This window comes from Acomys russatus, chromosome 13 (assembly GCF_903995435.1).
Source record: "Acomys russatus chromosome 13, mAcoRus1.1, whole genome shotgun sequence".
NCBI lineage: Eukaryota > Metazoa > Chordata > Mammalia > Rodentia > Muridae > Acomys > Acomys russatus.
Window position 1 is genome coordinate 71,356,021 of NC_067149.1, and position 24,799 is coordinate 71,380,819.

At 43.8% G+C, this 24,799-nt stretch overlaps 1 protein-coding gene across 2 annotated transcripts in view; it reads right to left on the reverse strand.

Moving 5' to 3' along the window:
- Positions 1-2,661: 2,661 nt before the first annotated feature.
- Amn1 (antagonist of mitotic exit network 1 homolog) overlaps positions 2,662-24,799 on the reverse strand; it is a 44,237-nt gene continuing 22,099 nt past the window's right edge. For both annotated transcript variants that reach the window (XM_051155623.1, XM_051155622.1), the window contains exons 4-7: positions 13,124-13,341; positions 12,241-12,297; positions 11,337-11,448; positions 2,662-2,813 (exon numbers count right to left, since the gene is read on the reverse strand). In XM_051155623.1, the coding sequence (XP_051011580.1) occupies positions 2,740-2,813; positions 11,337-11,448; positions 12,241-12,297; positions 13,124-13,341 (461 nt within the window). In that variant the 3' untranslated portion in view covers positions 2,662-2,739. The remainder of the gene's footprint in view (positions 2,814-11,336; positions 11,449-12,240; positions 12,298-13,123; positions 13,342-24,799) is intronic.

Consider the following 24,799-nt stretch of genomic DNA (forward strand, 5'->3'; position numbering starts at 1 on the left):
CTCTTTCTCATGTCCTTGGTTCAATATTGATATTGCTTCCCAGACTCTCCAAAAGCCATGGCTTCCTGACTGATCCATTCCTCAGCAGGAGTGAACAGAGGTGAGTCAGGACCGGAGCAGAGGGAGCAGAGCTTCGGGTCTCAGAAAAGCTTTTGTTGTGGTTTTAACTAGGATCTCGTGTATCCCACTATGTACGTATCTGAAGATGGCCTTGAACCCCTCAACTCCCTGCCTCTACCTAAAGTGGCGAGAGTCCTGATTTATGCAACACTGGGGATTGAACCCAGGGCTTTGTACAAGCTAGGCAAACTCAATCCACTGAGCCACATGCACTGTGGTCTTGGAAGTCAGAGGGGTTGTACTAACCCAGCCAGTCAACTCTTACTATATAAAGTGTTCCTTAGTATCTGTGTGGGCTCAGAACGGAAACACGCAGCTAGGAAAACAGAACAGGAAGGTCACTTCAGGTACTCAGCTCCTCCAAAACCGACCTCCTACCTCACTCCCAGTTCTGTGGCAGATCTACCAGAGCCTGCCTTTCTCTTCTGCCGTAACCCCCCCCCCCCCCCCCCGCAACAAATCACACAGATCTCAATCTTCTAGCACCCACCCCCACCCCCTTTATCCCAGCCCCAACTCCAGCAGGCACTCCCTAGGAACCTGCAGCTCACTCTGGCCACCTCGGCCAGGGGAGCAGGCTAACTGCAGAGCTTTGCCTCTCAGCTACTCCAAACCCAACCCCAGTCTTCTCTATCCCTAGCTTGATAACAGACCACTTCAGCCCCCACCCCTTCTCCACGAGTCACACAATCTTCTCCAAACTTCCTTTGCCCACTCATTGCTCTATCCTAGCCCTGACATCAACAGGCATTCCCTGGGAACAGCCCGGGGCCTAGGGTAAACCCAAATATGACTGTTGTTATTAAACAAAAACAAAACAAACAAGCAAAAAAAAAAAAAAAAAACCAAAAAACAAAAACAAAAACAATAAAACCCAATGAAATGATTCCCAATGACTTTCTGCTATACTCATAAAGCAAACAAATGGGTCTCTGTTTCTTTTGCCTTTTCTTAGGTTCTTTTCCTCCTGTTTGTTTTGTCCAATTTTGATGTGTTAGCTTTTCTTTTATCTCACAATGTTTCCTTTTATTATTATCCCACAAAAGCCTATCTGTTTTCTAATGAAAGACAGAAAAGGAGTGGGTCTAGATGGGAGGTGAGTGGGGAGGAACGGGGAGGAGGGGGAGGGGAGGGAAACTATGATCAGGACATATTATGTGAGAAAAGCACCTAACAAAAAAGAAAATAAGAGGCTGGAGAGATGGCTCAGTGGTTAAGAGCACTGACTGCTCTTCCAGTGGACTTGAGTTCAAATCCCAGCACCCACATGACAGCTCACAATTGTCTATAACTCCAAGATCTGACACCTTCACGCAGACATACATGCAGGCAAAACACCAATGCACATGAAGTAAAAATAAATTAAAAAAAAAAAGAAAAATGTCAAAAACAAAATGAAAGCGTGCAATTTTTGATTTAGCTTTGGCTAATAGGTTTATAGAAATTATAGACTACAGTGGCACTGGATAACATTGCTGATATCTTTTTAGAAGGTTCAGGAGGCTCTGCTTATTGTCTGCTATAGCACTGCTAGGAATGAACCTGCTGTTTCTTTCCCAATGTAAAATTAATGGAGCTTCAGTAAACAACCTCTATAATGGTCTTTTTTCACTTGTTTTTGTTTGCTTTGAGAAAGGGTCTCACTGTGTAGCCCTGGATGACACAGAGATCCACCTGTCTCTGCCTCCTGAGTGCTAGAATTAAAGATGGCAACCACCATGCCCAATTCTATAATGGTATTTCATATTTAATTCTTACACACTTTTGGAACAGCACCTACCTAGCATGCATGGAACCCTAGGTTCAATACCCAGTAAAACACCCCCCGCGCCCACCCCCCACAGAGTTTATACATTCTGAATCTGATTTTGCCAAAGAAGATCGTAGATGAGCAAAATGTACTTAGAACAGCTATAAAACCCAATGAAGTTGCCTTGGGGATACAGCTTGGTGGTTAACATGTTTGCCCAGTATGCGTAAAGTCCTGAGTTCAAGCCCTAGGGCTGAGGGTAAGAACCAATGAAATGAGTGTCTGAGTCTCCGCAGCTCGAATATGTTCAATTCTAGCCTCGCACAAGCTAGAAAGTGCTCTGTCACTGAACCACTTTTGCAGCAGCCTCATTTTAACTGGCGAATTTTAGGGAGACAGGTGTATTCCTTTCTGTGAAGAGGTTATGTTCCACTTTGCTTTGGCTGAATATTTCGTAAGGGCAAAAGCCAGAAATCAACTCAGAAGGTGGCTATGCTTTTAAAAGCATCTTTATTTAGAATTCTCCCATAATGTCTCTTACAACAGCTCAGATACCTATACCAGAGAAAGGACTATAGAGGGAAAATAAATCACTTGAAACTTTCGTTATTAAAGCAACAAACCTAGCCTCTTGTCCATCAAGTAGAGCTCACACCAGGATCACTGCTAAAATAAGAAAAGATGGCTCATCAAACAAGTATGGGAGAACAGAAATGTCAAAATGCTGAGCCAGGTTACTTAAAAGCACAAACACGTACGATTGAACGGATTCTCTACTAAGATATTAAAATAATAAATTAGTGTTAAGTGAAGACAAATATTTATAGAGCATATCCTGTGAAGGCTCCTATTATCAGCCTCAGTAAAGATCAATAAACAGACCAAGTCACTTGCTTTAGTTTTCTTGATCCTACTAATTGCTCCAGGACTTCTCGTGAGTGATCTATAAAAGAGAACAGTGACAAATATTAATTTACAATAATCAAAGGCACTTAATGTTTCTTCATATATAAACTAGATATAAGCTCGGTGTGGCAATGCATTCCTGTAATACTAGCACTTGTTGGTGCAGGCACAAGACTCAGAGACTTAAGGCAGACCCAGCTCACAGTAAGTGGGAGGCTAGCTTGGGCTACAGAAGATACTGTCTTAATACAAAGGAAAAACAGACACTGGGTGTGATGGTAACTGTTACAGGGTTATTGGAAGGATTGAAAACAGCATGGCCTAGGAAGCCTGTGAGCTGGCTCCAGAAGTAAATGCACTTGCTGCCCAGCGTAAGGACCTGAGTTCCATCTCTGGGAACCCCAGAGTAGAGTGAATAGTCTGACCTCTACATGCACTCTAGATGACACATATGCACCGTTCTACACACAAACAAATACATGTGACTATAAAGCACATGTAAAGTGTTATGTGCTTTGTCTGCATGTATGGATGTTGCACCAAGTGTGTGCCTGGTGCCCACAGAGCCAGAAGAGAGCATCAGATGCCCCAAACTGGAGTTGTAGACATCATGTGGATACCATTAGTGAATTATCAATGAGCTATTCAGTGGTGTGCTATGCTTTAGCGTTTAAAGTGCATCTATTTACCAGGGCTGGCAATCCAGCTCAGGGGTAAAAGGACCCAGGTTCAATTACCAACACCCGCACTCCATTCCCTGGTCCCCACAAGCTCATGGTTATATCATAATGCAAATGCATTTAGTCCAACTTCAAAAGTCTCCATGGTCAGTCTCAACACTGTTTAAAAGTCCAAACTTCAGAGTCAATTCTAAGACTCAAAACAATGCCCTCACCCTACCACCAGCACACCCTCAGCCCTGAGCCTCTCTACATAGCCCTGGCTGTCCTGGAAATTGCTATATAGATCCAGCTGGCCTCAAATTCATACATAACCACCTGCTTCTGCCTCCAAAGTTCCAAATTTAAGGTGTGTGTATCCCAGTGTAATTCTTAATGGTAAACCTTGTAAAATCAAAAAGCAAATTACATATTTCCAACATACAAAGGCACAGAACATACATCACCATTTCAAAAGGGAGGAAAGGGGGCATAGCGAGGAAATACTAGATGGAAGTGGGACAAACTCCAAACCCTGTAGCTCTGCGTTGTGCCAGGCTTAGATGGCTCTATCCCGCCACCATTGCTGCCCGCAGCATAGTCCCTCTGATCCCTGATTGCAGCCAGATCTCCTTGGCAGACATCTTGGGGTCTCCATTGTAATTCAGGTTTCACTTTCACAGCTTCACAAAATGATTTCTCAGGGCCTCCGTGCAGGGACTCCCCACCACACACAATCCTGGCCTTAGCTGCTCTCCTTAACTACAGAAGAGTCTACCACACCTTTGCTCGTGTATACTTCATAAAGCCAGAAACAAGTGGGCAACACTGCCAAGTTTGACTACCAATTTGGGGTGTACCCTAACACCCTCGAATCACATTTGTAACAGTTCTCCTTTGTTGTTGTGTTCCGGCAGCAGACAACTTGGAATCTTAGCTGGGTCGGGTCTTGCCCTGAGGGCATCCTCCTCTTTATCCCAATGCAGATTAGGCCTTGCCTTGGTTTCCATTTCTCTCTCAGCATAGCCTTGGCTCCAACATGAAATTTCCTGGTGCTTGTTTTCTCTTCAAACTGTACATTTTGTGTTTCTTTTTGCCTCACTGCTCATTTCCATTGCAGACTGGCATAGGTTTAATCACTGATAACCATGCAACAAAGTCAATATTAGGCTGTATTATAATCTCTGCCAAATAAATTAGTTCATCATTGTCAACTTAGCCTTAGACAAATTCTTAGGACAAGGGTAGAAGACAGCCACTATGTTTGCCCAAATATCACAATAAAGACAATAAAGAATCGTCTCTGGCCAAGTTGCTAACACTGCTCCCCTTAAATCTCCTGAGCCAGCTTCCATAGCCCGCACAGTTCTCAGCACTGCTCTCAGCACTGCTGTCTTCCAAGACCCTACTAGGATGGCTCACCGAGCTCTGCTTCCAGGCTCAGCTGCGGTCCTAGTCCAGAGTACCAGGATTTTCCACTTTCTTCCAGAACCAAGCATGGTCAAGGCTGTCACAACAATACCCCCCTCTCCTGGCACCACCTTCTGTTTTGGTTACTTTTCTATTGGTGTGACAATAACATCATGACCAAGACAACTTATAAAAGAAAGCATATAGTTGGGCTTATTGTTTTAGAAGCGTAGAGTCCGTGATGGTGGAGTAAAGCATGGTGACAGAATAGCTGACCATTCACACACTGATCCATAAGTAGGAGGCAGAGAAAAAACACTGGGAATGGGAGTTTCCTGAAATAGCAATTCTGTTCTCAGTAACACAACTCCTTCAATAAGGCCACAACTCCTAACCATTCTGAAACATTCCCTCCAGCTGGAAACTATGTATTCAAACATATGGGGTGTTCTCATTCAGGGTACCACAAATGCCTAGCTCCTGCTATATATGGCTGCAGATGGAATCAAAGTAATTGCTAATCAGACTTTTCCCCATTCAATTCCGTGTATTCATTCAACCCAGGGGTCATAGCATTGTAGGCAAACTCTATTGCTAATTTAGTCTTCCTCCCTTCACCATCACTCAGCCTTAAAATCAGGCAATTATTTAATGGAAACTTTAAGACTCTTAAAACTGAAAAGTGGACACCAGGCATGTTGGCAATCTATTATCATAAGTTAGAGGCAAGCCTGGGCTACATAGTGTGTATCAGAACACCTGGCAGAGTGAGTCTAGCTAACAAACATACAAACAAACAACAGAAAAACTCCAAAACAAACAAACAAACAAAAAACCCCAAAACCTAAAATTAAGCACAGGATGGCAGCATGTTGCTCATGTTGAACAAACAGGAATAGAAGAACTATCCTAAAAAATTCACCATAAACTGGGTGTGGTGATTCCAGCATTTGGGAGGCAGAGGCAGGCAGATCGCTGTGAGTTCAAGGCCAGCCTGGTCTACAAAGTGAGTCCAGGACAGCCAAGGCTACACAGAGAAACCCTGTCTTGAAAAAAAAAAAAAAAAAAAGGAATCCACCATAAACAATTAGAACTAACAAATTAGCCACATTGCAGGGTGGGAAAAAAAATCAAATGTATTTCTACATACTTGAATGACCCCAAAGTGGAATTACAGTAATTGCACTTATGTTTCCATTAAAAAAAAATTAGAAACCTGGGCATGTGGGTGTAAGTCCAGGCACTTGGGAGGCTGAGGCAGGAGGATCACAAGCACCAGACAAAAATGAGGTACAAAGTAAGAATCTGTCTCACAAAACAGAAAGAACAACTCTAAATAACAAAAGGTTGGGATATTTAGAAATGAGTTGATCGAGTGACAAACTATAGGGCTGTGTAGACTAGCGATGCAGGGGGGCGTGGTGGAGCACACCTTTCAGACCAGCACATGGAAGGCAGAAGCAGGTAGACCTCTGAGTCAGAGACCTGCCCAGTCTAAACCGAGTTCCAGGCCAGTCATGGATGCATAGCGAGACCCTATGCTCTATTTTCCACTGCTATAATAAATGCAGTAGCTAAGAGCAAGTTGAGGGAGGAGAGGGTTCAGTTCCTTTTACAGCTCCTGGTCACAGTATCACTGAGAAAGTCTGAGCTACTTTAAGTCTTACAACTATAACTGCATTTTTTTTTTGTTACTGAACTGTGGTTGGTTTTAATTCAATTTGACACAACATAGAATCACCTGGCAAGAGAGTCTGCACAAGCGGTTGTCTAGATTCCGTTGGCCAGTGGGTGTATCTATGGGGGACTGTCTTCATTATGTCAACTGAGGTGTGGAGACCCAGGTGCCACCTTCCCGGGGCAGGGAAGTGCGCATGAGCTGAGGCAAGCACACACATGCTATGACTTTTTGCTCTTGACTGTCAATGTACTGTGACTAACTGCTTCAAGTTTCTGCCACTTTGATGTCTACATGTGATGGAGTGTAACCTGGGCCGTGAGTCAGGGAAACCCCTCCCACAAGTGGCTTTTGTCAGGGTAACAGAGAAAGAAACTAAAATAAACTCTAAGTATATCATATGTGGATATCCACATGTGTATGTTTTATTATGTTTGTAACAGATTTATTTTAACTATGTGCGCACACGTGTGTGTGAGTATATGTGTGTGTGTGTACAGGTGAACAGGGTTAGATAACCTATCTCCTGAAGCTGCAGTTATAGGTGGTTGTGATCTGGCTAGGAACAAAACTGAGGTCCTTTGCAAGGACAGTTTGTGCTCTTCCTGGTGAGCTCTTTCTCCAGACCTTTCTTGGTTTTTGTTCTTTGTTTTTTCTTTTCCAGACAGAGTCTCATGTAGTCCAGACTTGTCTCCCACTGGCTGAGGTTGACCTTGAACTCCTTCTTCTCCTACCTCTGCCTCCTGTGGAGTAGTATACCTGGCTTTGTATCGGATGTGGAGGACGAAAAATAATGACATGTTACAATCCTGTGGAGGGTTACAAATAACTGGCCAGGGCAGTCTTTACAGCTATTATATAAATGCGGAAATGTATTTGATTTTATTTTTGAGACAGGGCCTCCTTATGTAGCCCTAGCTAGCTTGAAACTCTCTATGTAGGTCAGGCTGGCTTTGAACTCACACAGACCCTCTTGCTTTCTGCCTCCCAAATGGTGGTATTAAAGGCTTGGACCACCATATCTGAGAGATGGAGAAAGATTTAAAGAGATTAAACTTTCCTGGCCTTTAGAATCCACCAACTATTAACATCTCTTTGGTTATCAATCATATCAATAATGATATAATTCATTTTAAATACTCTTAATCTGAAAATCTAATTAACTACTTATTAACAAAAATTCTTGAAAGGAAGCTGTGTCTGGCTGTGAGCAATACCAAAAAAACCCCCGGAGAGGACAGTCTGCATCTGAGTGCTGATGGACCAACTGGAATTACAGCACTACGAGAGACTGGATTCTCTAGGCTCAGAGGCTAAGTACTTTTTATCTTGGGCTAGTTTTTGCCTTCTGGGACAGCCCTACTGTGTATTTGAACTAATATTTTACTTTGTGATAATAAAAACTCCTAGAAACTATTAACTTAGCAGAACATTATCTTCCACCAATTCAGGAGCTAAGAATGTCACCAATACAGCTCTAGACCTATAAAACACTTTCCCCATTCTGACACGCCCGCCTCTCTGCTGTGCCCACCAACATATGGGTAAAGTTGCCCTGATTTTTTATTTTCTTTGTTCTATAAAACTATAAAAACCCTGTGAAACTGCTTCCATGTTGGAACACGGAATTTGGGGTAACCTAGATCTATGCTTCAGCCATGCTCACTTAGAACATGGAATTTGGGGTAACCTAGATCTGTGCTTCCTGGCCATGCTCACTTAGAACATGGAATTCGGGGTAACCTAGATCTTTGCTCCCTCGCCATGCTCATTTAGAACACGGAATTCGGGGTGACCTAGATCTGTGCTCCCTGGCCATGCTCACTTAGAACATGGAATTTGGGGTAACCTAGATCTTTGCTCCCTGGCCATGCTCACTTAGAACACGGAATTCGGGGTGACCTAGATCTGTGCTCCCTGGCCATGCTCACTTAGAACATGGAATTTGGGGTAACCTAGATCTTTGCTCCCTGGCCATGCTCATTTAGAACACGGAATTCGGGGTGACCTAGATCTGTGCTACCTGGCCATGCTCACTTAGAACATGGAATTTGGGGTAACCTAGATCTTTGCTCCCTGGCCATGCTCATTTAGAACACGGAATTCGGGGTGACCTAGATCTGTGCTCCCTGGCCATGCTCACTTAGAACATGGAATTTGGGGTAACCTAGATCTTTGCTCCCTGGCCATGCTCACTTAGAACACGGAATTCGGGGTGACCTAGATCTGTGCTCCCTGGCCATGCTCACTTAGAACATGGAATTTGGGGTAACCTAGATCTTTGCTCCCTGGCCATGCTCATTTAGAACACGGAATTCGGGGTGACCTAGATCTGTGCTCCCTGGCCATGCTCACTTAGAACATGGAATTTGGGGTAACCTAGATCTTTGCTCCCTGGCCATGCTCACTTAGAACACGGAATTTGGGGTGACCTAGATCTGTGCTCCCTGGCCATGCTCACTTAGAACACGGAATTTGGGGTAGCCTAGATCTGTGCACCCTGGCCATGCTCACTTAGGACATGGAATTTGGGGTAACCTAGATCTGTGCTCCCTGGCTATGCTCACTTAGAATAGCTCCAGAATAAACTATCATTTATTCCTCTGAAGATGAGAGCTGTGGTTTTTGTATTTACATAGCCTAACATGTTTCTAGTTTTGAAAATTAGGTGTCTAGACATATTTAACCATTTAAATATAGGTTTTGCTGAACTTATTTTTTTCCTACCTCTACACGCACACTACCCCCAACACACTTTAAGTGTTATGGTATTCATTTCTTGTTTTCAAACTTTAAACAAAATTTTATTACACAAAGGTTGTCATGTAATTAGGCACTTCTCTACTTTATGGTATGTATTTGAAGTGTCCGGGTCAGGTGGCACGGCTCCATGAGTAAGTGTGCTGGCCATGGAGCCTGACAATCCGAGCTGGATCCCAAGACTCAGATGATGGACGCAGAGAACTGACTCTAGCAAGTTACCTTCTGACCTTCACATGCAATAGACAAAGAGAAGATTTTGCCTAAGAATAACTTTTCTCATTGGCTACATAATTTTTTTCCCGACTTGGTTTCTATTACAAATAGGAGGAGAAATGCCAATCTGCTTATTTCCAGATAGTAGCCAGCGTGATACTTAAGGTTAAATTAGCAGAGGTAAACTTTATAACGTGTGTGTGTGCAAGCCATCCCTAGACAAAGAGAAGAGCACAGAAAGACAGAAGATCAGAACCCTCTGGCCGACAGACTGCTGCACTTCAAAATCTGATGCAGTTCATGTTCATGACTTTCAGATTTTAGAGTCTATTTTAAAATATGAAAGTTTTAAAATACAGAAGTGGAAAGATAGCTCACAGTGGTTAAGAGTACTGGCTGCTCTTTGCTAGAACTTGAGTTTACCTGCTGGGTGGCTTATAACAACCTCCTGTAACTCCAGCTCCAGGAAATCCAGTGCCCTCTCCTGGTTCTGAGGGCAGGGGCACACACATGGCATACACACACACACACACACACACACACACACACACACTCTCTCTCTCTCTCTCTCTCTCTCTCTCTCTCTCTCTCTCTCTCTCCCCCCCCCCTCCCCGGACCCCCATCTAAGCATTAATTTCCCACAGACAGAAGGACCTGCCACAGAGCTGTCACATGACATAGAAAGCCTAAATCTCCTGGAAACAAGACGTGCAAATAGCTGATCCTTAAACTGAGAGGGCTCAAGAGCAAACTCTTCTCCTGTGTCCCGTGCCTAGAGTTCTGGGCTAGCCTGGGCTCAGTGATAAGCATAGTGATGGTGTTACTGTACAGGGAGGTAAGGGTCACTTTATAAGCACCTTTGCTTAGTCAGTATATAGTTAAGAGCATACATAATTCAATGGCTAGAGTTCTGTTGTTGTGTACGTGCGTGCGTGTGGTGTGTGTGTGTGTGTGTGTGTGTGTGTGTGTGTGTGTGCTTTCTGCCTACTATATCTGATCCTGGAGCTTGCCACTTTAGTTTGTTTGGGGCTTCCTGGCCTCTGCCTCCTGTGGGTGCGTAAGCTAGGATTACAGGTGGGATTTGGTGATCCAAGCTCTGTGCCTTGCTCTTGTGCAGCAAGAACTATACCTGCTGTCTCCTCAGCAATCAATGGGTAAAACTTTTGTTGTGGAGGTATTTGAAATAGAGTATTTTTAGTCCAGGTCAGCCTGGAATCTACTGTGTACCTCAGGTTAACCTTGAACAAGAAGCCACCCACTCTACTTCAGGGTTACGGAGTGTTGGGATCACAGGGGTGATCACTAGGTTAAAAAGTTCTCAGTCTTCATGTTCTACATCTTGAGAAAACCGGAGTCAACTAGGCATTTAGCTTATTTAATAGAGGGAATATAATAAACTTAACATTTTATTGTTGTTGTCCTGTTTGTTTTTCAAGACAGGGTTTCTCTGTGTAGCCCTGGCTGTCCTGGAACTCACTGTAACCCAGGCTGGCCTAGAACTCAGAGATCAGCCTGCTTCAGCCTCCTGAGTGCCAGCACGCTCAGCCAAATTTGACATTTTTCATTGCTTGCATAAAGCATCTTATTAACACTGTGATCGTGACCACTGCTGGCATCACCCTATGTAGCTAACACTGAGCCTTACCACCGCTGCTACCGCTACCCTGACCAGTATGTGCTTTGCGATGAGTAAGCCTACGAAGGACGTGCACCACTGCCACATTTCACGGTCAGTGCAGTGAATGCCAGAACTGGAGTTCTCAGGACTGTTCTCAGGGTTTTACAGTTGGTAAAAGATGAAGGCCAGATTTAAATACAAGCCACCTGTCAGACTGACCTGTTATCAGGGGGCAGCCGTGGAAAAGAAGAATGCAGATCTGAGGACAGGCGGTCAGGACAGCTTCCACAGCCTTATCAGTTAGATTTATGCAGTGCCCCATGTTAATCTCCTATGCAGAAAACAAAATGAAAGAAAACAATTTTAAAAACTAGATCTATAATAACAGTACAAAGAGCTTGGAAAATTTTTTACGAAAAGAACTAAAGTGATTAAGGTAATACCATCTCGTCCTGACTCCACTTTGTGTCTGTGTAGGCATTTCTCAGCCCCCTGCCCCACCCACAGCTACATCTGCCTTGACAACACACTTGGGATTTTTCTATGACTCTGACCATGGTCCAAATGTATTAACCAAAATAACTTATGTTTATATAAACTAAAATAACTGATAATGGTATAAATAAAAATAAATTGTTATGTTGTGACTGAAATAACTGTCATGTCCGGCCAAAGCAAATATTGTGGGGTCACTGTGACCCTCATCTTTGATGTCATTGTGGGTTTTGTCTTTAAAATTTCTGTGTCCTTGAGTTTCAGGACCCCGAGGCTCTCTGAGGCATTAGCTTAATCTTGGTCATCAGCCAACAAAGGAGGAGATGAGGAAGGAAGACTGCTGCAAGTTCAAAGCCAGTCTGGGTTCAAAATATAAAGCAAACACAAAAATGAAAACAAACAAACAAAAACCTACAGGAGATGGAAGGGCCAGAAGGGAAGGCTATCTCGGCGGATACAGAGGCCTGCCATGCAAACCTCAAGACCTGAACTCTTCAGGACTCGTGTGGAGTTGGAAGGAAAGACGAACTGTAAAAAGTTGTTCTCTGACACCCTGCCAATCACTAAGAATACCTTTTTCTTGGGGATAAAATAAAACTTAGTATTTTCATAGCCATTTAACAATTACCTCTAATTGTTTGGCACATGGTCCACTAACAAGCGCAACCACACCATTGTCAGATACCTAAGCAAAAGGGAAAAGAAACATATCTTGTAATGGAGATGAAAGAATTTTCTGAAGTGCATTAACCATGATTCAGCAAACATATCTTTCAGTCATATATTCTTCCCATCTTTGCTACATAAAATAGTTAATAGAAACATGTAAATTCTAGTGTACTCATTAACCCCCTGTGGCACTGCAGCATGAAGAGATGCTTAACCACGAATGAGCTCCATGCTCCTCACAGAGGCCTGGACTTTCTGTTTATTGAAAATCACATCAAGCATGATGCTCTAAAGGAACGGGTTTTGTATTAATCTTTTACAGAAGTTTTACAAGGGAAGAAGGAATTTCGCTGACCCCATTGACCCCAAGCAGCAAGCAAAACCACAAATCATGTTATACCTTACACACACACACACACACACACACACTGTTCCGAGTCTGGGCCATGGAAAGGTCACAGGGAGACATGCACACTAGTCTGAGTCAGGGGCATGGAGTAGTCAGGAATGAAAAAGAAAGACCACAGTGTGAGATCAAAGCTATGCGTTCAGCTTAGCTTTTAAAAGCTGATTACACAGAGCATTCAAAGTACAGTAAGATTACTTTGTTTTTCTTAAAGGTATTATATATAAACAAAGTGAACACACAGTATATGACTAACTTGGTTACAAGGTTGGGCAAATGTTCTCTTTATGAAGGCAAGCTACAAGAGGCAATCACTCTCACACCACCTATGTAATAGAATGGCCACCCGTTTCACCAACAGCAAAAGAACTAACTATGATAGTTTCATTAGTCTTGGGTAGTAACTGAGTAAGCACATAGTTTATATCTCACTTACCTGAGTAGTTGAAAAGTCGACGCACTGCAAAGATGGGCAGTTTTTTCCTAGCGCGTGTAAGGACACATCAGTGATACTCAGGCAGCCGCCCAAATCAATGATCTTTAGCAGCTGGCAGCTGAGTGCAAGTGCAAGGACTCCTTCATCAGTGACACTGCAGCATCCTTTCAGGGAAATTTCATGAAGGTCTGAACAGGATGAAGCCAGAGCTTTTATTCCTGGGAGAAAACACACTATCAGTGAACTATATGTTTATAAATTACAAAACTAAAAAATGTCCACGAAATTATCAGGAAAGAATTTCTTCAGCGTCAGAGGGACAAGGACTTCCTTTATGAGATATGAACACAGCTTGGCTTTTGGGGGCCGGTAGGAGTAGACACCAGAGGCTGCTCTTACAGGCCGTTAGAAAGCAAGCCCTTTTGTTCCTGACCGAACATTCTCTGTTAGGTCACCTCTGTGGATGCATGTTACACATACCCACCTTGTCAAAGAACAGACCCCAGAACTGACTATATAATTATTGCACTAAGAAGGCAGTAAGATTCTAAGTCCACTTGGCAGGGTCTCCTTGCTTTAAAGTGGCTATGTAATTTACCCCCACCAATGTAGTCACAGGATGCAATGCATTACAATTACTTCTGCCTTGTATTTTAAAGTCATTATAGTTCCTTTTACTTTGGAATACTTTTTTTTTCTAGGAAATTGGAAGCTGTATTCTAGACTATCCACATCTGGTTCCGAATAAACTATTTTCTTTCCTCCTTCAGGTGAGATCATTATTTTGTATCATATAAAATAAGGAAAGGCTCTACCACTGAGATACATCCTGTGTCTGTGTGTGTGTGTGTGTGTGTGTGCACATGTGCGTGTAAGAAATGTGACTAAGACTCTTTTTTCATTTTAGCAATCACCAATTGTATGTTAGTCATTTTCAGAGCAGTCCATCCCACAGCAAGGCAAGTCCATCCAGGACAAGATGCAGGGCAAGGAAAGATTTATAGAGGTAGCGGTTTTGTTAGTGGTGAGGGCTGGGCCGGGAGATCTTAAGAGGTAAAAACCCAGATGAAGCTTTCTAGCAGCTATTTCCAAGTTCCTGTCACTGGCAAAGAACTCAGAGACGAAGTAAGAACCCAGGAGGCAGTTTTACTATATAGGGAATATAGGCTTCTCAGGCAAGCACCACGACTCTCAGGCTTTTCTTGGTACGCCATCAGCTGTGGGGACAGGAGAGTTTGCCATCATGCATCTTCCAGTGTTTCCCTTCTCTCTGGCCAGAACATCACGATAGACTCAGATCTTTTGTAGCTATTTCACTGATTGACTGATTGATTGATTGATTCATTCATTCATTCATTTGTACCCTACCCTCTTTCCCTATCTTTTCAGTCAGGGACTCACTATGTGGTCTACACTGGCCTTGGACTTACAATAATCACCCTGCCTCAGGTTCGAGAGTGCTATAATTACAAATGTGAGTACCATGACTGGCTTCCTGTCTTAAAACAGACATATTCTTCATGTTAAGTTTCATAGCTATTAACCAAAAACTAGGGAAAAACATTATAAAGGCGAGATATTCTGGATTCTATGGCTCTAAGGAATGATTTGGCAATTGACATCTTTTAAGCAAAAGGATGGGAGGAATGAATGGGCCAAAGGGAAAAAAGAAGCAGAGACAAATCAAAAGGAACAGCCCTGTTAGAGTCTTAGGAAGATATACTTATTTTTCTGGTGATGTCGAAACAGGCATTTAGAAATGCTTTTGTTAAAGAGGATTGCCTACTCACTTGGACTGACAACCAAAAGCAGGATGTAACCCCAATATCGCTGCCCTTGCTATAACTTTTATAACTTTTATTTTTGAGGCACACAACATAGGAGATATAGAGCGACGGGTGGGTTGTTGTTGTTGTTGTTTTGGTTTGGTTTGGTTTGGTTTTGGTTTTGATTATACACACATCCTCCTCTTATAACAACTGGCGGCCTAGGTCCTTCATCTGCACAAACCATGCACACGTTCACCCAGCAATCTCAGAGCTCTCTCAGCCTCCCCCCTTCACCAGGCCACTCGTACTCCCATCTCTGAAAAACAGTGTAGATCTTCCCCAAGGCCCCAGCAACAAACGCACTTCTAATGGATCCAGGTACAAAGAATAGAATTCTAGATCAACCGGTTTTGGGTGCATCACCACAAGGCAGAATTGTGTCCCTTTGTAAACTTTCAGGGAGACGCTCCTATTTACCATTCTGTGCCTGTGCACAGTTGGGCATGGAGGGAAATTATGGGAAAACACAGGCACAGTAGGAAGAAACGACACATGACTTAATCTAGCAATCAAAGTAGAGAGCCGCCTTAGCAATCAGCCCTCCTTTAGACGCCATTGATGCAAAACCACCACTCTCACCTAGTTTATTCTAGTGCCTAAGGTGAATGACGATGGCCCTGCAACACAGCTCAGGGTGTTCCCAACTCCACGTTCCAGGTGAACAGTTTCATGTTGCAGGACATTTGATCACACTGTGAACCCTCAGATTGTGTACTATAAAATCCTGTTTCTAGTTGTGGTGTGGCTTGGCCCTAACACACACCTTGAATCCAAGAGCTTTCTGTAAACAAGGTTAAAGAGGTGTGATAAGCAACCAGTTGAGAGGGAGTGAGCATAGGAAAAAGCCATAGAGAGTGAGAGGAAGACACAGGACATACAAAGGAGGAACATTTAGTTGGAGGAGTTTTTTTTTTTTTTTTTTTAAGATTTATTTATTTATTATAAATACAGTATTGTATGCCTGCACACCAGAAGAGGGCACCAGATCTCATTATGATGGTTGTGAGCCACCATGTAGTTGCTGGGAATTGAACTCAGGACTTTTGGAAGAACAGACAGCGTTCTTAACCTCTGAGCCATCTCTCCAGTTTTTAAGATAGCATAAAGAAGAAGGGGATTTTTTTTTTTCCTTCTGGGACATCAGCTGAGCAGGAAGGTTAGGTGGGTGCTTTCTCTGCCTCTGAGCTAGTAAGCTTTCACCCCAGCACCTGGCTCCTCAGTCTTTACTGTTAAAATTGAATGTTTGGAATTTTGTTTAAAAACAACAGTTTCCTGATATTTTTAAAGTAACAGAACTAAGAACATCATCAATCAGGACATATATATTTTTTTTTTCATTTAAAAAAAAAAGCATTTAATTGGAAGGCTTGCTGACAGTCTCAAAGGGTGATTCCATGACCACCATGGTGGGAAGCAAGGCAGCAGGCAGCAGTCATGGTGCAGGGGCAATGGCTGAGAGCTTACATCTGATCCACAAACATGGGCAAAGAGAACAAGACTGGGCCTGAGAAATTGTAAAATTATAAAATATAAGATGCTTGTCCAACTTTGCGTGCCCAGTGGCCTGAGAACCTCTCCCAGTTCTCGGAACTGCTAACCTCAAGAGTTCCACCCTAGTTCCCCGAATAGTTACATGCAAGGTTCCAAAATATCAGATGTCCCCATATGGTTTCTAGTAACCGCTCTAGGGACCCACCCCCAAGTCCCCACAAGAGGTCTCCCAATGCCAGATGTCCTAATGTCCATATGGTTTAACTTGATAAGCAACTCCACCTGCTTTGCAGTTTTTGCCTTTAAAACTAGCCTGTAACAGCTACTCGGGGTCCTTCACCTCCCGAGTGCTGAGGGACCCTGACACATTGACAATTGACACTTCTGATGTGTCAGTAATAAATTTTACCTATACCTCCAGCCTGTGTGACTTGAGTAGTCTCTCGCGGCGACCCCCTTCCCAAATTGGACTCTAGGGTCCAACAGGCCTGGTATAGGCTTTTGAAACACAAAATTCCACCCCCAGTGGCACACCTCCTCCAACAAGGCTGTCCTATTCACCCTTCCTAAACAGCTCACCAACTAGGAACCAAATATTCAAATATATGAGCCTGTGGGGGCCGTTCTCATTCAAACCACCACATCCCTTGCTCCATGGGCCTCTCGGTGGCCTCTGGTCTATATGACTAGCCTTTTACAAAGAAGGACACATGTTCCTGGCCTAGGCCACCCTGCTAGTAAGTGTGAGATCTGGCTTCAGGTCTGTAGGCTGTGTCTGGAGAGTCACATGCCCAGGCAGGAAGCCAGACACACTTCTGGGACTGCCCAAAATTGTGTCCAAACATAGGACAAACGGCTTCCCTGTGGGGCTCGGCACTTCAAGGGGAGCTCTTTGTAGGCAAATGGGTAAGGCAGCTGGGACAACCATATGCTCACTGGCCGTGTGAGTATAGCATAGGCCACTCTGGCAGCAGATGCTGCTCTCAAAGGCATTTGTGTCAGGATTGTGCGTGATCCTCTGCCTCCCTCAGTCCTAGACTCTGACGTTCTTGGGCTGTCTCACTATGGGGTCCAGTGGACTCTGGTGTTCTGGCATGGAGCCTTGTGACCAGGAATGAATGGCTAGTGCTCTTCCACTTCCACAGATGCCAGGACATCTGTGTGGCACTATGGATCTGGGAGGTAAGGAGAACCAGTGCCGGGGAAAGGCCACTTTCTGCAGTGAGTCCACCAAGTGGCAGAATATCCCAACATGCCCCATATGGCATCTTCGCCTGCCACAAGCTTCCCCAGAGCCACTCCCACAGCCTTGCCCTGCCAGGGTGTAGCCAGCTAGCCAGCAGTTTGCTAGTTTGTGAGTTTCTTTCTTTTACCTTTCTCCACCCCTTTAATTCTACCTTTTCAACCCCCTGACACTAGGTAGGAAACAAAAAAAAGGGGGGGGGGTAGAAAGAAAAGGGCAACTTCCTGTTGACTAGGGGTGCCGAGCTCCGGTATTGAGCTCCTCGGGGCAGGTTTTATCTTGGCTGTCAGGATATCTAAGTTCTTCTTGTTTTTGTTTCTTTGTTGCTCACTACTTAACAACTACAACCAACAGCAAACAACAATCCACCACCTCTCTTGGAGCCCTAACATGTATATCCCTCTGAAAAGTCCCCAGAATTCCAAATGTCACAGGATCATAGAAACTATCTGCAGCTGGCAAAAATCACGCCTCTGCTAGAGCAAGAGGCAAATCATAGTCAGCTGCTGCAAAGCAGTCTCGTATCCCCACACATGGGATAAAAATGAAAACGTATTCTTACAACATTTCTGTTTTTAAAGAAACCAACATTCCACCGGGCATAGTGGCGCACCCCTTTAATCCCAGCACTAGGGAGGCAGAGGCAGGCAGATCATTGTGAGTTCGAGGCCAGCCTGGCCTAAAAAGTGACTCCAGGACAGCCAGGGCTACACAGAGAAACCCTGCCTCGGGGGTGGGGGGTTGGGGCGGGGGAGAGGAAATCAACATTCCAAAATCTCACTACACAAGGATTTCCTGTCCTCTGCACTGTGTCTTACAACAGAGAAGGGAAAAGCTGGCATTAGTCAGCACTGCAGATGTGGGCTCTAGGTCTGAGGATGGAAGAGAAAGATTGTGAGGGGCAGGCCACTGTGCTGACAAGGAAGCCCCAAGAAGCCAGTGAGGCAAGGCCAGCCCAGGATGTGGGGTGATCTCTAGTCAGAAGCAAGACATGCTGGTGAAGTTAGGGTTAAGGATTAGGTTCTGGGGACCCCTCTGCCTGGCCCCTGTTGCCATGGGAACAACCCTGGGTAACAGTCAGCCTAGTCTGGCCGCCCTCCTGGCCACTAGACCTCTTGTGGTCAGGATGTGCCTTTCCGTGGAGTCACCTTACTTTGTGTCACCAGGAAATGGTCTAGGATCCAAGAGACCTTCCCCTTGTGTCCATTCTCACAAGGTAGGACCTGATGCACAGGGGGCTCACAGGTGAGACAACAGGATGCTCTAAAGAGGAAGTAAAAACAGTCCATCGTTCAGGAAAGCTCAGGGAAGCCCTTGAAGCTGGGCAGATGCACTAGGCTTCCAAGACCAGCCCAACTGCCTAGAAGAGGCTCAGGCCAACTGAGCTGCCTGGGAGGACACTTGGTGATGCAGCTGTCTTTGAGTCGTTTCTGCTCCTGTAAGTAACCATGATACACTCATTGGTTCACCAAGCTGGAGTTTGCTGGTATCCTTACTTTGGTCTGCCACTATCTGGTGTAAACAGATGTTCGTTCATGCCTCCGAGGGATAGTGTCACGGAACACATACCATCTACAACCCCAGTGTGTCAGCTAATTAGCTTTGGGTGCTTAACAAGTAACTCCAAAGTTTAATATTTTTAAAAGAATGGGATTTCTTTCTTCCTTTTTTTTTGTTTTTGTTTTTGTTTGTTTGTTTCTGCTTTTGAGTCAGGGATTCTCTATGGGGTCCTGGCTATCCTGGAAGGCAAGGAAATCATACTTGTAGGTCTAAGATGCTATCTATGGGCATTCTCTGTCTTTTGATTGGTAGAAACACGTTTGCTTTTACATTCCAAAGGATTTGTCTTTAGCTCACACAAAGGAGGGCAGTAAATGTCTATTAAGGGAGCTAAAGGTAATTATAATTTGACTCTGGACATACAACATTCCAACCACTGCACAATCACAGAAGTTCTAATCAGTTAATTAGTTTAGTGTAGTGTGACTCTTTTTAGTAACCTCCCTTTACAACTCTATAAAAATAAACCCAAGGCTATAGCCCGGGTTCCTTAATATTCTCTAGGGTGGTCCATAGTCAGTCTTGATGATCTAACCCTCTATCATCTGTACTTTGACTTCATTCTGTATAAAATTACCTTACTTCTTTTGCAAAATTGTATGAATCCTTATTTATTTAAATTCTGTGGATAAGAGACTAAGAATCTGGAAATACTTGGCTGTGACCCAGTTAAAACACTGACTGCAAGCACAATGATAAGTAATTGCCCAAATCCTGCAGGTATCTTTGATTTAAGGAGGAGCCAAAGACTGGGCGCACACTATTTGTGAACAGAACTACCCATGAAGGCGAGGCTTCACCCTGTAGGGGAAGTAACATGCTGTAGGAGCCAGATTGGCTCCCTATGGTCACAGACTGCAGAGTTAACCATTCAGCTGCCTTGAGGTACCAGAGCAGAACTAGTCAGGGGTGGGTGCAACTTCATCTTGACCAGGACTACTTAGTTAGGCATATATATTGCTGTCCTGCCCTAATTCATTCTCTACTTAAGCCTAAAACTTGTGTCAGTACCCCTAAAGATGAACTTAGTGTTGCTGGACTTCTTTACTGGCTCCTTTTTCCAATGTACACTGATTAAACCTCTTTTCTCTGGTTTTCAATATTACCCATTTCCTTAATTGGTAATTTGGGGTGGATAGCAAATTCTAGACTTCTGGGGCTGCCAGAGCTGGGCTATTGACCTAATACTTCAATTCTGTTGGGGCAAAAGCTCCTCTCCTAGGGACCCTTCCAGACTCTCTCCTATGTTCTCTGTGCTGCTGCTGTAAGATTCTAGGTGGCCTGAACTCAGCAGTGACATTATTAGCTAAGGAAATGGTGTTTCATTATTAGCTAAGGAGATAAAAGATTCCAGGTGGCCTGGGCTTAGCCATCATGACAATAGCGCTGTCAGCTGAGCAAGCAAGTTAAGAGTTACAGGCCAATAACAAGAGCAAACAAAGTAACAGTAACCTGAGAGGAACAAGTTAAAATTTCTCCACTAGTCTCTCTCCCAACCCTGGCCCCGAATTCACTGCCCCTATCTCACCCTACTTAGAATTTACTACCTTAGACCCCTTATTGTTAGCCTATCACTCATTAACCAACCATTGTCACTAAGTTCTGCTTCTGCATATGGTATATTAATCCCCAACTCTTGCAGAACAGGGTCTGCCATCTCCTCGGAGCTTAGAGGACTCCAGCACGTTGGCTCAATAAAATTTGCTTTTGCATCGACTCTGGACTCTGACTCTAAATCGGGCTTCCAGGAATAGAGTCTGATGACCTGAGTCTAGCAGGACCATTTGCAACCAAGTAGTAAATGGCTAAGTGACTGAGGTAACACCATGTAGTCCTTAACTCCATTTTGGGTCTGTGGTGCTCTTTCCACTGCAAACCCACCCAGGGCTGACTATACCTTGGCAGCACCTTTCCATGAACCTGACCACAGCCAGGTGTGTAAGCAAAATGAGGGCTGAATATATAACCACAGGTGCTATGTTCTGCCAAACAAACGTGACAAGGTTCCCCTAATCTACACCCGACAATGCTGCTACGGTGGGTTTCTGTCTTTACAGATGCTGTATCCCTGAACTTCTGCTGAGAATTCTTTGTGACAAGAGCCTGCTCTGGCTTAAATAAAGGACTCTTATTTGGCCTTATAGTAGTGATGGTTTGTAACTTTCTCACATGGATTGTAACAAAGCAAAGTATGTTCTTGGGTTTTGTAAGTCACTGAGACAAGTTATTGATCCCGGAGGAGTGTCCAGGGTTGAGACCCATTCAGCATCACCAAAGTCCAAATTGGAGAGTCTTTATTTATCTGGAGAAAAACAGTTCTCACAGAGCAGCCTCCAATGCATTACAGGGAGATTTTTAAAGGGGGGGAAAAAAAAGAAAGAAAGAAAGAAAAGAAAAGAAAAAGAAAAACTATATCATGTTTGGCAGTTGCAGGGGGAAGAGAAACAAGCAGTTTAACAGAAGCCAAAAACATGCAGTTAAAGCCGGGCAGTGGTGACGCATGCCTTTAATCCCAGCACTCGGGAGGCAGAGGCAGAGGCAGAGGCAGGTGGATGGCTGTGAGTTCGAGGGTAGCCTGGTCTACAAAGCGAGTCCAGGATAGCCGAGGCTACACAGAGAGACCCTGTCTTGAAAAACTAAAACTAAAACTAAAACAAAACAAAACCCCAAAAACCATGCAGTTAGCTGGGGCATTTTGACCAAGAGTTTCTAGAACAGGGTTGGGTCTTTTCCCATGGGACTTTTCATGGCAAGGATACAAAAGGAGTGTGGGGTCAGTTAAACCAAATATGGCTCCAGCTGAGACAACATGGAGGAAGCTTCGCACTGACAGAAGGAACAAGTTGTAGCATGTGGTGATTTGAGTAAAACTAGTCTCCACAGGCCCATAGCGAGTGGCACTATTAGGAGGTGTGGCCTTGCTAAAGTAGGCATGGCTTTGTTAGTCACTAGGGTTTGGGCTTTGAGGTCTCAGAAGCCCACACCAGGCTTAGAAGCTCACTCTCTCCTGCTGTTACCTGTAGAACTCTCAGCTCCCTCTCCAGCACCATGTCTGCCTGCATGCCACCATATTTCCTGCCATGATGATAGTGGACTAAACCCCTGAACTGTAAGCCAGCCCCAATTCTTTATAAGAGTTGGCGTCTCTCCATAGCAATAGAAACCCTAACTCTAAGACACAGAACTTTTGTATAGCTGGTTAGTCAGAAGTACTTACTGGACGGCCCATATGAACTGGAGACAGTCCTGCAAGGCAGACTTAATGATGGAATACGATGCTAACTCCAAGTACATAGTGACAGGACTGAATTGAATAATAAGGAATCCAACTGGGGTTCACAAGATGGCTCAGTAAGCAAAGGTTCTTGCGCTAAATCCCTGGGACCCACATGGTAGGAGGAGAGAACCAATTCCCCAAGCTGTCCTCCGACCCCCACAGGGACACCCACAAAATAAATAAAGTGAAAAAGGTCCAGCTAGTATATGGAGAGTAAGATATAGAGAAAGTCGCTCATTTGCTATTGGAACAGCCATACTGTTTCAGAGTTCCTCTTAATGAGTTATTTTTCATGTTAACATTTCAGGACTTGTTTACAGTATTATGAATATTGCAAGTGGATAACCAAAATGATTGGGAAATAAAGTCAACTAGCTAAACAGTTATCCAAAATCTACTAATGCAAATAAGTTTTTCCTTCCTCCCTTTCTCATCTTTAAGACAGTGTCATCACACAAGCCCAAGGGAGACCGCTGAGTGCTGAGATTATAGGCTACCATACCCAGCTAAGTACTTCTTTAGTACACTGAAAAAACAAAAACAAAACAAAAAACCCACCTCAAATCCTAAATAGAAAAATAATCTACACTAGATTTAAAAAAAAAGAAGAAACCTAAACCAAATATAAAAATCCACTATTTCATGTAATTACTCTGAGAAAATAGTTTGCATATAAAACATGTACTGCATACAGCCATGTGGGAGCTGCAGTCAGTACTGGAGCCCGAGGAAAGCACCTCAGTGGTCAGCAGAGCCACATGAGAACACCTGGAACAGAAGAGGCAAACCCTAGGGTCCTGGTTCTTGAAGGCCCCTTAATACCGCAAGCCATTACTGCACTTGATGCTGCCTTGGTCACTGTTTTTTGCATAGCATGAATATCCTGGGCGGGAGGGGACTTCCCATGAGGCAATGCAATCACAACACATCACAATAGAGGTGATTTCCCAAAGAGCAAAGCCACTCAGATAGATTAATGATTTAGCTGAAGATTTCTGAGAAAAATTTAAGATTATGCATGGTTAAGAAGATTAGACCAAGGTGCTTTTTATGCACTATTAATTAAATCAGGTCAGGGTGTTTTGCCAGCTACTTTGTGGAGTGTATTAAAACACATTCTTAGATCCCAGCACTTAGATGCAAAGGCAGGTGAATCTCTCTGAGTTCGAGGCCAGCTTAGTCTACAGTCAGATGCAGGACAGCCAGGGCTACACAGATAAACACTGTCTTGAAAAAACAAAACAAAATAAAAAAAAAACAAAATGCACATTCTTAGGGTTTTTTGTTCTTTTTGGTTTTTCTCTTCATAGCCTTGGCTGTCCTGGACTCACTTTATAGACCAGGCTGACCTGGAACTCAAAGCAATCTGGATCTGCCTGCCTCTGCCTTCCAGAGAGCTGGGATTACAAGCGTGCAGCACCATGCCTGGCTACATTCTTAGTTATTTAGTGGAAGACCAGCTAAGGCCAGAGAGAACAAGAACAGAGGGCCCAGTTGCTAAGAGCTACAGAGTTTTTACCTACAGGGGACAGGCTAATTATCAGACAGTAGCTAAGTTTTAGTGCCCACTGTGGATTGTGTGTCTATTGTAAAATCTGATTTTCCTGGTTTTGTAACTAAAATTTGCTGGTGAGCTTTGATGTGCACCTTGAGGACTTAGTACTGCATAGCCTGCAAACTGAATAGATTCTCCTTTTTCTGTTTCTCAAGAAAAGTAAAAGATCTCTGACCTAAAGTTCTCTTGTTAACTATAAATTTACTTTCCTAGAAAACAATATAAGCCGGGTGTGGTGGCGTATGCCTTTAATCCCAGCACTCGGGAGGCAGAGGCAGGCAGATCTCTGTGAGTTCGAGGCCAGCCTGGTCTACAAAGCGAGTCCAGGACAACCAAGGCTACGCAGAGAAACCCTATCTTGAAAAAAAATAATAAATTTTATATATATATATGAATGACTAGGTAGATGGATAACTGGTTGTTTAAAATATCTGGCTTGTTCAAATTCTGTTATTTGTAACAGAAAAACTATTGTGTTAGGATATAGATGATAGATTGTGGAAAGAGGCCACATGCATGGGAAAGTGAGTGGTCAGGTGTGGGATTTAGAATAGATAACCTTTTTTTTTTTAAATATGAAACTTGTCATCGTTACGTGTAACTGAAACTCGTGATTAAAAAGTGACTCAACTGGGAGGTGGTGGCTCAAGCCTTTAGTCCCAACTGCTGGGAGCAATCACGTGCTGGATTGGCAAAAGCAAGGGAGATTCCTGGAGGTAGC